The following is a 15,358-nucleotide window of genomic DNA, read 5'->3' as shown; positions in this document are numbered from 1 at the left end:
AAGAAAAGCTGGACATAAATGCAGAGAGAGTGAGGGGAGCATACTTGTGCCTGGGCGTACGTGGGAATGTGCAGAGGAGCAAGCTGAGGTCCAGTCCCAGCTCTGCCACTAGCCTGCTGTGTGTCCCTGGGGGATACTACTCATTCCTGGATCTCAGGAATTCCTGGACTTGTACCATGAATTGGTGGAATGAGATCATCGTTAAGGCCCTGACCTGTATCACCGCTTATACATCATTAAGTGTAAGGAGCCGCTATAGGGGTAAACGGCAGACATAAAAGCAGCCGGGGGTTTCAGCACTCCAGGAAAACCTGAATTTGCCCCAGAAAGGTGTCATAATGTTGACAAGGTGCTAATCATAATTGCTACTTACTTGCTGAGAAAAAAATATACTGCATATATAAAAATATATTATATGTATAGTTATATACACACATACTTTTCCATTTAGTTTTTCCCATATTCCATGAAGGTAGATAGGATTATACTCCTATTTTACAGATGAAGACAATCAAGGCTCAGAGAGGCGAAGTCGCTTGCCTGAAATTCTACAGTGAGTAAGTGAGTGGATCTGGGGTGGGTCAGCCCACAAAGCGCAAGCTCTGAGCTGCTGTTTGCTGTACTGCCTTCCTTAGAAATCCAGATATGCCTAAACAGTCGCTGGAGCTGGCGTTTAAACCTAACGTATGAAAAAAAAGGCAATACAATTGGCATGCACTGGTAGCTGTGATCAGCCAATCCTTATTTTACAAAATACTCTCTTAGAATGATAAAATTTTGAGAACTGGAAACGAGACAAGAGAATTTAGTTGCAATCACTCAAAAAAAAAAAAAAAAAAAAAGTAAGTATCTTTGCCAAGATGCTTACTTTGTTCAACCAATGAAGAAGTAAAACTTAACAAATGGAAAAATAATTACGTTTGCCTAAAATTACATCTTTTGTGCACACCAGAGAGCTGACATGCGTTTCAATGACCTGCCACAGAAAGACGAATGGGTAAGTCTACAAGATTGCATTACAGTGTGATAGCGCTCAAGAACACCTCTCCTGATTGATCTGAATCCTGGTGGGATTTGTCTGAATGAATCTGAATAACTCACTTTAATTTCTTGCTTTCCCCTGGATGACACTGGGATCTACTCAAAGTCAGTGGGCACAGCAGGCCCCACTCTTGTTTCGGGGTTTTCCAGAAACACTTGGCTGCTGAAGAACACTGTATTGAAGAGAGGTTCATCTAGTGGTTTTGGCTCATCACCCTGCTAATGGCTGCACTGGTCTGCCTCAAGGAACGCCCAGCCCTGTTCCTCAAGGATGCTCCTTCACATAGCCCCTGTCTTCACCTCTGTTTCTTCCTCATCACACAAAGAAATTGGTCTGGATGGTTTCTGAGGCCCTTCTGACAGCAACAGAAAGTTCAACACATGACCCAGTTTCTTCAAAAAATAAATGGCCTGTAAAAAGCAGGGGGTTATAATAGATGAAAAGAGACTAAAGAGATACTTCAAGCAGATGCAATGGGTGGAATTTGTGTGGATTTTCCAACAAATCATCTGTGAAGACACCTTTGAGATGATCAGAGGATCCACACAGACTGGGAAATTAAAAGATATTAAAAATTGTTTAATGTTTTAGGTGTGATAATAGTACTGTGATTATATGATAAAAAGTCCTTATCCAGAAGAAATGCATACTGAAGTATTTATAGAATGAGATGAGATCATGTCTAGGAGCTGCTTTAAAACACTACAGCAAAAAAGGGGGGATGGGGTGAGTAAAGATGAAAGAAGATTGGCAAAATGTCGATAATGATTGAAACTGGGTATTGGGCACATGGGGGTTCATTATGCTGTTCTCTCTACGTTAGAGTCTGTTTGAACATTTCTAAAATCAAAACAAAAACAGCTGGGTGCACTGTTGCATGTCTGTGGTCCCAGCTACTTAGGAGGCTGAGGTGGGAGGACTGCTCGGGCCCAGGAGTTCGAGGCTGCAGTATGCTATGAACGCATCTGTGGATAGCCACTACCTTCCAGCCAGGGCAACATAGTGAGACACTTTCTCTACAAAAAACACCAAAACCCCCACATCAATGCAAACATCCTCAGAATACTAACTTAACCCCCACCACTCATAATCTCATAAGCTTTTTAGAGTCATGTGGGAAGACCGAATAGGCCAGGGAAGTACGGTTATCCCTAGGGATCCATGGGGGATTGGTTCCAGGATACCCTGAGGATACCAAAATCCCCTGACGACCAAGTCCCTGATATAAAATGGGGTAGTATTTGCCTATAAGCTACACACATCCTCCCATATACTTTAAATCATCTCTAGATTTCTTAGAATGCCTAATACAATGTAAATAGTTGTTATACTCTATCATTTAGGGAATAACGACAAGAAAAAACAGTCTGTCCATGTTTGGTACAGACGCAATCATCTATTTTTTTCCTGAATATTTTCAGTCTTCAGTTGGCTGAATCAACAGACGTGGAACCCATGGAGATGGAGGGCTGACCATGGTGCGGCTGAGAAAAAATATTCCAAATAGGTTGAAACGAATGTTTTCAGATAAGTATTTTCAATTGGCTCTGCTTTCTTTTATCTGGAACATCACACTTGCATTCCTTTTGATGTATTATATAGCATAAAACAACATCCCCAAATCTAAATTTTATCAGCTAGAAAGAATAAGCATCAAAATGCCTACCTTGAAATTGAGTAAATTTAATGGTTCCCATTCTCTCCCCGTTCCGGAACACAACTTGACCCTAAAAACAAAACAAAACAAAACAAAACAAAACAAACAAGAATAAAAGAGAAATGCCACATTAGCCCGAATGCCACTGATCTCACACCAATTCATTAACTGTACAATGTGATTATTAATACTGGAGGAAAAACAGATTCCCGCTGGACCACAGATGAAAATCAAACTAATTGTTTTTAAATTGGTTGTGACTTTATCTGGTTAATTTGAGGAGCACAAAATCAATAATGGAACTAACACATGTGAATTGAAGCCAAGATAAGCATCATCATGATCACCATGACTATTTATTAAACACTCACGTGTCCTGTGCTATAATGGGGATGGAGTCTTCTGGGGTGCTGGAAAGATGATGGCAAAGGTGGGGCCCGGCCCTGACTCTGCTCCCTGTGCCCCACCCATAAAGATGTGGGGTGTTGCTGAGTCTGTTTGGCTTGAGGACCAGAAGGGTGCTAGAGGTCTGCTGGTATTTCTTATTACGAACAGAGAATGTTTTTCTAAGTTTTTCCTGAATGGTGACGTCAGTCCCAATTATAACTGAGCTATGGTGCCGCAAAAAACTAAGCTTCTTGAGCCAGCAAGACCTGACTAGTGTCACAGGCAGCTGAGCGCCCCTCATTAGGGACCTTGGGGGCTAAACATAGCATCATCTTCTGCATCTGCCCTGCTGGCTTCCAAATGCTTGGCTAAATAAACCAGGAATTTAGAGATGGAATGTCATCTCTTCTTTCCGATGTATATCCCACCTAAAATTCTGCAACCATATGAGGAAATTGACACACACTATATCACTGAATCTTTATGCCAAATGTAAGTGATGAGGGGATGACCCCCATTTTGCAGATCAAGAAACTGAAACTGAGAGAGGTTATGGACTTCACACAATTGTTTAAGCGAGGCTGCTGGGATTCAAATGCAGGTTTAATTTTAAAGTCCATGCTACTTCACTGTAGCATGTTGCTCTTGATCCAGAAGTAAGTTTCTTCCTGTCTTTCCATTATTGTGAAATTAGGAAAAGAAATGGTTTTAAAGGTAGCCTGCTTTTCTCTCACCTTTATGCTTTTGTGACATCAGGCGACAGCACAGACAATGCTCTGGGTCCCACTGAAGTCGTGGGAGAAAACTGCAGGAAGCACTTTTCCTTAGGCAGAAACCTAAAGACTGAGGCCCTGCGGCTTCCAGAATAAAGGGGGATTGCTCAACCTGATCCCAGAACGAGAAACACCTTCCAAGGCCACTGGGACACCTTTTCGAAACCCTGAAGACAGCTGTGAGTAGTATCAGTTTGAAACTAATGCCCACCGAATTCCATATTCAGGGGAAGGTAAGCAACTCCCTGGAGTGTGAAAACACTTCAGCCAAGGTGAGACAGAGCTGTGATTTTATTTCTAGGGACAACTGAAAATCACAAAACACCTTCTAAAAGGATTACTTTTATGTAAATGGACCACTTTGCCTGAGTGGGAAAGATCGTCCACAAAGAGAATTTTTTTTTGTCTGACAAGATGGAGATCTAATTTACCAATCTTCTGCCAAGCTTTGAAGAATTCCACAGGCATCTAGATTTAAAATGTGCACAAATTCTGCAGACTCTTTATTAGTGAAATTACAAAGTGTATGGAATGGTATTCAAAGCTTCCATGGAATGATACGGGAGTGGGGGTGAGAAGAGCCTCCCTTTACTTTGTGAACAAAACAAATCTTTGAAGTAAGATCTGTCACATTTTATTTCACTAAAAATAACTTTTTTACTAACAGGAACTCCTTCCATCTCCTTGATTTCTCCTTAATTTCTCAGGGGGTACAGTGGAAGTAGGCCAGCGTCTGTGTCTCACAAACTGGGTTCAGTCCTCTCTCAGGCAAGTTCCAGAACATCTCTAAATTATGGACCAAGCACAGGTCCTGGTATAGGACAGGTGCTCTGCAAATGGCAGTGGTAATTTTTATTTAAACATGTTTAATAGCAGGGAGCTGAAATCAAAAGATGTTAAGCACCAGAGAGCTTTCCAGTCCTTGGGAAGTGAGTTTCAACTCTCACATGATTTCAACTGGCAAAGTGGAAACCACTGGGCCCCCAGCCACGATGTCTTCACCTCCCAGAATCATCAGCTCCCAAATGACTGACTTCCCAAACAACATGAGCCACTGTGCGTTCTGCCTACCGATGAGAGAAAGTAGAGGGCTTCTGTGACTGGGGTGACCAAGTGCTGATGGAGACACAGATGTGTAACTGGCTACGTTGAGAGTCTGCATCAGGGTTACCATGGCATCTGTTGGGTTTCACTGGCAAAGCCATCCCTGCTACCCTAAGTATCGCCAACTGGATAGGGGACGACTGCGCCAGCCAAGGCAGCCTTGACAAGACCGGGTATGAGGGAGGCCACAGGCCAGTCAGGTGGTTCTCAAGAAATTCTACCCAATAGGTGTCCTCCATATTAAAAGGTGGTCAATTTACAACATTCCAAAAATATTCACCTACTGCTTACTGAATACCCTTCTAGGGACTGCTGCCTACTCTTGGAGAGCTTTTTATTTGATTAGGAGGGATAGCAGAAACAAGTCCACCAATGCTTAAGAAATTTCAGTTAGCGATGAATGCTATGAGGAAGATCAAAAGGGTGATGGGAGAGGGAAGTCATTTTTTTATTTTTTATTTTTTTGAGACAGGGTCTCGCTCTGTCACCCAGGCTGGAGTGCAGTTGTGCGATCTCGGCTTACTGCAGCCACCACCTCCTGGGCTCAGGCGACCCTCCTGCCTCAGCTTGGGATTACAGGCACACACATCATTACACCCAGGTAATTTACTAAGGGAGCTGCTTTAGTTGGGTAGTTAGGGAAGACTCTGCTCAAGACGTTATATGAGAGCTGAGACCTATCTGGAAAGAAGGAAATATTCCAGCCAGAGGGAAAAGCCAGGGCAAAGACCCTCAGGTGGGGAAGAGATTGGAATATTCAAGGAACAGAAAGGGCCAGCATGGCCAGAGCGCAGTGAGGGAGGCAGGGTGGTGGCAGATGCATAGGTGGACAGGGGCCAGGTCACATTCTACCCAGAGACCATGACGAAGTGTCTGGACATGACTCTACATGCAATGAACAGCCATGAGGGTGGGGTGGTAGAGAATGGATGGTAGAGTGGCAAACGTGGAAGGAGAGACTCTGGAGGCTCTGGCTCAGTAATCCAGGTGTGAGAGGATGGTGGCTTCGGCGAGAGTGATGGCCAGACTCTGTCCCTCCCCAGCTCAGAGTGCATGGCGAATGTGACTGAGCACTGAGCCCAGAGCAGCGCCTGTCTTCCATTCCATTCCTCTTATTCTGTGTGGTGGATGCCAGGGGTGTGGCCAGATACCCTGTTCAGGATGGAGGCCCTCCTCCCCAGCTGCTAGCATCTGGCTGCTGTTGAGATGCCTTACACCCAGTCAGAGCTATGTTAGTTCAGGTTATGCCCCCTCCCTGGGGGCAGCCTGCAGCTAGCAGTCAGTGTGAAGGGTCATAGATCTAGCCCCGCTGCCTAGATTCAGGACAGCCGTGAAGGACCATGGGATCCCGAGGTCCCCTGGGATTGGCTGAGCTCATGATTGCCACTGCATCACATTTTGACTTCTCCCACTGCCCAACACTACTTGGCTTCCTCCCTTCCAGCTTCTGTTCCGGAAAACATTTCCTGATAAACTTTCTGTATGCAAATCTTTGTCTCAGAGCCTGTTTCCTGGGTAATCTAGTCTCAGATACCCTGTCATCAAAGGTCGCTGGGGCTGGCTCTTTCTTGCCACCTGAAGGAGCTGAGCAACAGGGCAGGGTGGGAACAGATGCGGCAATGCTGCCACTAGACAGTTTCAGAGCCACTGTGGCCTGCAGTTCAGCCAGGCGAGCCAGGCCAGCTTCAGTTCCTAACATCCCGGCTTGAGAGCCGGGATTTTTTTTTTTTTTGGTTTCCCTCCCACAAAGGTTGCACTTCTCCCAGCACATGTAGTCTTTATGTACAGATAAATGTCACGACTCTCCTTAAGCTTTTGTCTTGTGCAATTCCAGGGTTGTAACTGAGAATCATCATGTTCATTTGAGACCAATCCGGGTGATGAGTTTAATTCTAAGGCAAGGGAGTTTGGTAACTCTGGCCGGGGTGGGGGCTGATAACTGTCTGGTGGCTCACAGTTCACACTCACTCTACTATACTCTCCACTGTGTGGCAGGGACTGGAAGCCCTGAAACCACATTTCCCAGAATCCCCTGCCAGCTGGTTTCCATTTAGGGTGTGCTGATGAGAAGCGGTCATGGGAGATTAGAAAGAACGCATAAGCATGCATGAGGGAAAAGCTTTTTTTTTTTTTTCTTCCTCTGCTCTGGTTGTAGCAAGGGGAGCTACGAGTGACTGCAGGTGTCTGTAGGGCCCAGCAGAGCTTCTGATTCCTGAACCATCGGAGTGTGGGGGCCCCTGGCTGCATGCTCAGTGGCCAGAGATGGGGCACCAAAAGTAACAGAAACAGTAGCAGCAGGAGCCTTGGAGGCCTGTGTACCTGGGCTTTCCCTCCATTATTTCATTTGTATTCTAAATCTGCTCTGTGGTCATTTTTATCAATTCCTTGGAAGTAAGATCCGTTATCAATCAGCATTCAGTCAAGAAAACAAAAACCACTTCAGGCATTTCAGGGGCAATGGCAACATCATTTTCCTTTTCCTTCTTCCTGCCTGAGGAGCATGGCAATTTTCCGGAGAACTGTATCTGTGACAACGGGCTCTACCTGTTTTCCTCTACCATCCCTTCCAACAAAGTTGTAACCAGTTCCCTGTATGAAATCTCCTTCTGAAATGCCTGAAGTGGTTTGTGTTTTCTCCACTGGATGTTTATTGATAATGGATTCTAACTTCCAAGGAGTTTGGAAGAATGACCACAGACCAGATTTGGAATACAAATAAAATCACGGAGGGAAAGTTCCAAGTGGATAACTTATTAGGATTTTTTTTCCCCTGAAAGAGATGTTGCTAATGTCAAAGAAAGCAGTCTGTTTCATAAAAGTCAGTCCAAACTAATAGTTCAGGTTTAATTGGGAGCCATAAAGCTGTATTTTCTTCTTCAGTGAAATCTTCAGAATGTATAGGGTAACTTATGGACAAAAACCTAAGTTTTGGCGTTTGCCAACAAGAGTAAACATTGCTATCTATGTGAGCTTGGATGCTCATTGAGCATTTCTGAGCATCAATTCTTCTCTTCTTCTACTTGAAAAATAGTAAGAACAATACAAATTTCTCAGGGTTGTTTCTGAGAATTAAAGAAGATGATTATGAAATGAGAATAGCCAGGGATGGTGCACAGCAAGGGGTAACTTATCGTGAAGGGTAACTGTTATTGTAACGCCTTGAGTTAGCAAAATCTCATTTTTTTTTTTTTTTGGTTTTGAGACAGGGTATTGCTCTGTTGCCCAGGTGAGAGAGTAGTGGTACAATCGTAGCTCAATGAAACCTCTGGCTACTGGGCTCAAGTGATACTTCCACCTCAGCCTCCCAAGTAGCTGGGACCACAGGTGCTTGTCACCACAACCAGCTAATTTTTAAAACAATTTATTTGTTGTTGAGATAGGGGTCTCAGTATGCTGCCCAAGCAGGTCTCAAACTTCTGGCCTCAAATGATCATCCCACCTTGGCTCCTCTGCAAAGTGCTGGGATTATAGTTGTGAGCCACTGCACCTGGCTGCAAAATCCCATCTGATGTCAGTTCAGAATCCCCAGAAAAGTTAGTGGGGAGTAAAATGGACACTAAGGATTCCAGAAGCCAGTAGGGTTTAACAGTCTCCTCTTAGAAAAACTAATTCTCTGTTTTCATTGTTCATCTTTAATACTTAACTACTAAGCATGAGTAAAATTCACTCCAACAAGTTTATGAGTCTTATAGGTTAAGCCCTTTGTTGGGGCCTCTTTTTTTCCCTTCTTTAATTTCACAGTGGAAGGCAGAGATACTCTCCCTGGGAACATGATCTGGTGTAGGGTCAGAGAGGCAAGAAGGGCAGCTTTCATGCTTCAGCCAGTATTATAGGCAACACGTGGGCAGGGGCCTGAAGCTACTTTGAGTGAAGACTCGCTGGGCTCAGCCGCCTAATATTCTGGAGCCCTGGGCCCACTGAGGGACAGTCTGTGCAGATCACAGTGCACTTAGGGAAGGGTTTTCTTCCTGAATATGACTCTAGACTGCACTCTTATCTCTGGGCTGTCACGTTTGCCTTTGGGAGGTGTGAGCATGCATCCTCATTGAGGATTTGACTTGTGCTGTGAGAAATAAGATCCATCCTGACACATCACACTGGCAGGAAAATGTTTAAGTTAATGGAAGTTGAAGGGTGTTAGGGCTCTGAAAACAATACCCCAAAACGAAGGCCTCAGAAGTCTCCTCAGAAGCCAAAATTTTTCTCTGACCTTTTCCTGGCCTCCTGTCTCTCAGTCCCTTGCTCCTCTGGGGCCAATCACAGAAAGTCGAATCCCTCTTCCCCAAAGCGAGTCGGAGAAATCAGGACCCCTTTTCTCCAAAACTAGCCATAAAAAGTAAAAATATTACTCCAGCATTCCCTCCAAGTTTCTGTGTAAAAACTGGCTATGAAGAAACTATGTGACTTACCTTATTTGACTGTAGGTCATAAGATCCCCATTCCAGAGAGAGCCCTGTGCTTCCAGAAGGAAGGAATGTATGCTCAGAGAGGTCAAGAAGAATCCAGACAGACCAGCCTTGCTGGTTTCCCCAGTCTATCAGTATTGGATCATAGCCTTTTAGTCCAATCACGTTTCTACACGGTTGTCTAGAGTTTATTGAACCTCAGCATAAAAATGGACAATTTCCCCTGTATCTCTGGGTCTTCATTCTGAAGGCTCCCATGTATATACATTAAATAAATGTGAATGCCTTTTCTCTAATTGGAAGTTGATTTTCCAGTGAACCTTCAGAGAACCAAGGAGAAAGCTCTCCTTAGGCCCCTACAAAGACCATGGGGGACCCTGGTAAGTTCTGTTGGAGGGGGCAGCACATCAATGTCTGTGTGGGGGATCCAAGCCCATCGTGGACTGTTCTGCTGCCAGCCCTCCCCCCAGGACAGGACTGGTCTCAAAGAAACAATGTAGACTTTGAGAAAACACTGGGGTTAAATTGCTTCTGAGGTGTTGCAAAAAGGGTGGAGATCTGCATGACGCAGGCTTGAAGGAGAAGATGCCCTGTTTCCACAGGGATGGCAGGATGTGAAAGAGAGACAGACAAATAATGAGTACATCCACCCACATGTTCTGTAAAGATTAAAAAATACTCTTTTTTCTTTTTCTGTATGTCCCCTTGAGCTATAGGAGAGGCCATATTTTGTACACAATTTAAAATATTTTCTTACACCAAAAATTCTTTTGTTAGACCAAAGCATTCAGGAATGTTTGATGCACTCATAGAGCCTAGAGCAGCAGGTTTGCAGGGAACTGAGAGAAGGAGCAGAATGGGAGGTGGGGTCTGTCCCACTGCCAGCCTTCGGTGGATGGGCAATAAGGATGCAGGGGCATCTTTCTGAGGGACCATAATCAGACGGCTCAGAGGGTACAAGTAGTGACCCTCCACAAAGCATGTGGTGGCCTAAGGTGGGGCTGTGTGCACTGGAGGGAAGCAGGGACCCAGAGAAGATAGCTGGGTGGATGGCCCAGGAAGGGTGGAGCAATTCCCCCTCTTTCCTTCCACTTATTATAATAAGAGACTCAGGCTTATTTAGAACAACAAAATATCAGGCATAAATGAATGTGTAAGAAGTACAGGAAAAGTGAAGTAAATTTTAATACAGACACATGATGAAATATTAGGATACATGCATTCAATCAGCAAGTCCTGTTGGGCACCTATGATGTGCCAGATAGGCGCCAGATCAAACACTGAGCAAAATCAACATGGTCCTAGATTGCATGAAGTGTAGGGTCTGGTGGAAGACAGAGACATTAAGCAATAAACACACGGATAAATAGAGAATTACAAACTGTGATCAGTGACATTAAAGGAAAAGAACAGGGCGCCAAGAGAGAAAACTACAGGAAGACCCTAATTTAGGCTGGGGGCCAAGGAGGGCCTCTCTGGGAAGGTGGCATTTGCACTGAAACCTGAAGGAGCTAGCTGAACCAAGAGCAAAGGGGAGAACATCCTGGAAAGAGGAAATTGCAAGTGCGAAGGTCCTGAGGCAGGAAAGAGATTGGGAAATCCGAGCACCTGAAACAGTGCCGATAAAGCTGTAAGTGGTCATTGAAGAGGAGCTGAGCAAGAAATGTGATTGGCAAGGTGGACGGGTGCAAGGCCATGCAGAACCTTACCAGCCATGCCAAGGATGTTGAGCTTCATTTTGAATGCAAGAGAAGCCACTAAAGGGTTTTAATGAGGGGGTGATTTGACCTAAGTCCTATAGATGTAAGCATTATATTACAAAAGTTATCAAAGGTTGGAACAAGTGATATTCCAATTGTGCCAGTCACTGGCTAGCTGTTCAACAAATTCATTTCCTTTTCCTTCTAGGCACGTGGTCAGACTAGGTTTTCCAGACTTCCTGATGGTTGGGTACGGCATGTGACAGTCCTACCAATGGAATGTGGGTGGGAGCGACATGGTACTCCAGGCCTGGCCCATGAAAACCTCTCACAAGATCCTGATCCTTCACGCTTCCCCGTTTCCCCTACTGTGAACCAGATTGATAGGATCTATCAGAGAACCCTGAGGCCTAAGGAACAGTGAGGATGTGAGACAGAGGGGCCTGGGCCCACGAATGATTACATGCAAAGACTGTCTAACGACCAGAAGGACCCACTTTGGACTTTGTATAAGAGATAAATAAAATTTTACTGTGTTAGTCCACCAAGATTCTCAGATAACTTCGTTACAGCAGCTAGTGTTATTTATCCTAACCAACACAACAATGAACTTAAAAAGTAAAAAAAAAAAAAAAAAAGAATACAAATTGTATATACAGTATACTCAGAATTATGTAAAAATTACCCCCACAAAGTAAAAATGTTAACACTGGTTGGTCCCGGGGAGTGTGATTATGGCTTTTTCATTTTGCTTTTTAATACTTTACCTATATTCTATAATAAATGGGTATTATTTTAATAACAAGAAAACTTTATTAAAAACTTTTTTAAAAAGATGTTATACGGAGGCACATTTTACAGGCAAAAATAGCAATATCATCAGCAATAAACTAATACTCCCTCTTGAAATTGATTAATTTTTTTACTATTTTACTAATAATTTTACTGACTAATTTATTTACTGTTTTATCTGTGTAAACATAAGCCTGTTTCCCCTTCAAAGTCGAATAACAAACAGAGCAATGAACAAGGAGTCAGAAGACAGATTCAGGCTGAACTTGGCCATTTTCTGGGAAGGGAAGCTGGGGCAAATGCCTTTTCACCTCTGTGCTCAGGCTTCCCTCTACAAAACGTGCAGAGATGATATTGTGCAAGCTACTTTTAGCTTTGCTGAAACATTTGTGTACATTAAGATTTTTTCCCTCTGGGGTTCTCCTTTATTAATAGATTTTCAACAACACCCTCAATGGAATGAGGTATGTATGATTATTTCCATTTTACAGATGAGGAAACTGGAAACTGAGAGCCTGAGAGGTCAGGACTTTGCCTAGGGTCACATAATGAGTAGGCAAAAGTACTGGGACTCACCTCAGTTGTGTCAACTTGAAGCTCATGCTTCTAACAACAGGCCATCCTCCCTCCTCTTTGCAAGAAGCAGTCATTGATCAGAAAAAGAGCTCTCAGCAGGGGACTGGAGTAAGTACCATGTGACCTTGGGCTAGGGGGATGGTGCATGGGTATAGCAGGAGTAGGCAGAGAAGGAGGAAAGATAGGTAGTCAGGGATGTGTTGGTAAATGTTTAACAGCTGGCTCTTTGGGGAGAAAAAAAAAGAGCTCTGATTTGTAGTGTTTGCCAATTTCCATGGTGTAAATACACCCACCATGGTGGATTTCAAGTTATCAATGATTTAACAGCTGGCTCACAAATTCCTGATAATTTAACAACTGGCTCTCAGCTCTCTCTGGAGCCTGCAGGAGCTGGCTCCAGCACACCCGTAACCAAGCCAGTCCATCTGGCTTCCAAATTAAGATTGTGAATGCAAAATACCCTGTTTTTACCTGCACAACTGGGTGAGAATCTCTTCCCTGAAACAGGCGAGGAGGCTACAAATCAGAATGGGACTAGCTGGAGAGAAGGGGTTTGTGCCGAATATTTACCTACTGTCTCTCAGCTCCCAAACCTGCCTTCTCTATCCTGCTCTGTGATGCTGGGGCCAGGGCTCCACAAGCCACATCTCCCAGACTCCATCCTATTAGCTTCCACCAACAGGAGGCTCTGAGGTACAGTGGAAGGGGACGATGGGAGTCCCTGCTCTCCTATTCTGTCAGGCAGGGTCCTGCCTCCAGCTTCTTTCTGTACTTTCAGCACCAGCCCTGCTATGCCCCTTTGAGGGGCCACCAGACATCGGGCAGACATGCCCCTCTTCAGACAACAGAATACTAGCTGTGCAGGGCTTCTCTGAGCTCCTGGGTTCTGAAAAGCTCATCTCTGTCCTTTCATTTTCCTAGCCCTAAGGGCAGTTTCTTTCTGCAGCTGGTATCCCTTGACTGTCTCAGTGCTCCTGTATTCCTTCCTCTTCCCATCACCTATTAAACAATTCCTTGTATTAAATCCCCTCTGTTTGTTTGAAATGCCTAGCGTGGCTTCTGTTTTTCAGACTGGATTCCTCCTCTCCATCTACCACGTGGTCTCGGGACTTGGTCCTCCAGGCACAAGCCTCCTATGTCAGGTCCCAATTAAAGTGGCCTCCCCTGTTCATGTCCCCTTGGGCACTGGCAATGCTCTCTGCTCCTTCTTCCACACCCTGAACTGAATATGGTAATTGCTTCCTGCTGGATGAAGCTTCCGAGAGCAGGAAAGTGCTCTTTACTCTTCAAGGGCTGGGAAGAAGCAGGATGCAGGACTATTTGTTAAGTTGCATTCAGCTGAATTGAGTTGAACGGACTAGGTTCCCCAGTGTTGGTGGGCCATGGAGCAGGATCTGTCAGGAAGATCTACGAAGGAGAGAGAAGGGACGCCAGCCAAGAGCATTTGCTCAGTTAGCTCCCCAGGGTAAGAGGACTGAAAGACATGCAGAGTGGCCCAAGGTGGAGGAATTGCTTGTCACAGAGGCCTGAAGGTGATCACAGGTTGGGAGACCAAGATGTCCTGGAGGCTGCTGGGCCCTGGGGACCTGCATTCCATGGGCCGAATGATGTTGGCTAAGACTATTTCTTTACAATTAAACCAGAAAGGGCTTAGGGCTTATAGTGGGTAGTTCAGGGTTCTAGTCCCAGTTCTGTCCCCAACTCCATGTGTGTTCATAATTGTGTTCCTTCCCCTCTCCGGGCTTGTTTCCTCGCTGATAAAATGAGGGGGCAACTGGCCACATACTATGTTTGAGTGCCTGCCCTGGGACACAGCATGCTAGACCCTGCAGTGTTATACTGACTAAGCCAAAATCATTGTCTTCTAGAAGCTCCCAGCCTAACAGAGATGACATATATATATTTTTTTTTTGTAAGACTTAGAAGGCAATGTGAGTTGCTAGGAGAGAATGGGTACAGAAGGCTGGGAGCACAGAGGAAGGGCACCTCTCTTTGAGGGGGTGACTTAGGGGTGCAGAGAAGAACGATGATGTTATGCAGGCAAAGAGGATGGGAGAGGAAATGTTCTAGGCAGAGGGAACAGTGCATATGCAAAGCCTAGAGGCGAGAGACAGTGTGGCTCTTTGGAGGACTAGAAAGGAGGGTGACGTTGCTGTGGGTGGTGTGCATGGTAGGGCAGCTGGTGGGAGGCAGGGAATGCAGGAGCTGCGTCAGGCAGGGCTTTGGACCTTATGCCCCAAATGAGGGGCCACAAAAGGGGTGTCAGCTGGGAGGTAGCAGGTCCAATGAGCTCTTTCCGTTTTGTGGAAAATGGATGGGCATGGGGGAAGGACTGGAAGCAAGGCAGCCAGTGAGAAGCTGTGGAATCCATGGGAGAGGAGGATGATGTAGATGGAGCAAAGTAGATGATGCATGAGGTGGGAGGGAGGCTGGGTATGGTGGTTCATGCCTGTAATCCCAGCATTTTGGGAGGCCGAGGTGGGAGATTGCTTGAGCCTGGAGTTCAAGACCAAGCTAGGCAACAGAGCGAGACCCTGTCCCTGAAAAAATAAAAAATTAACCAAGCGCGGTGGCGCACTCCTCTAGTCTCAGCTGCTCAGGGGGCTGAGGTGGGAGGGTTGTTTAAGCCTAGGGGGTCAGGTCTGCAGAGAGTCATGATTGTGCCACTGGATGATAGAGTGAGACCCTGTCTCAAAACAAACAAAAAACCAAAAACCCAAAAAACAAAACAACCACAACAAAATATGTATACATATAAATGGGAAGGAAGTGGACGTGGAATCAACAGGCCGGAAGTGAGGAGTGAATGCAGGGAAGAATGGCTCCCAGCTTTCTGGTTTGGGCAGACAGATGGAGGGTGGTGCCTACACATCTGGCAGAGGAGAACTGACCAGAGCAGTGACTGGCATCTTTGCCCAGGT

At 45.1% G+C, this 15,358-nt stretch overlaps 1 protein-coding gene across 1 annotated transcript in view; it reads right to left on the bottom strand.

Moving 5' to 3' along the window:
• Positions 1–15,358, bottom strand: part of GABBR2 (gamma-aminobutyric acid type B receptor subunit 2) — a 426,464-nt gene that overhangs the window by 123,924 nt on the left and 287,182 nt on the right. The window contains exon 8 of the mRNA XM_025360393.1: positions 2,709–2,769. Coding sequence (XP_025216178.1) covers positions 2,709–2,769 — 61 coding nt within the window. The remainder of the gene's footprint in view (positions 1–2,708; positions 2,770–15,358) is intronic.

This window comes from Theropithecus gelada, chromosome 15 (genome assembly GCF_003255815.1).
Source record: "Theropithecus gelada isolate Dixy chromosome 15, Tgel_1.0, whole genome shotgun sequence".
NCBI lineage: Eukaryota > Metazoa > Chordata > Mammalia > Primates > Cercopithecidae > Theropithecus > Theropithecus gelada.
Note: the sequence above shows the minus strand (reverse complement) of the source record. Positions and strands in the feature narration are given on the sequence as shown.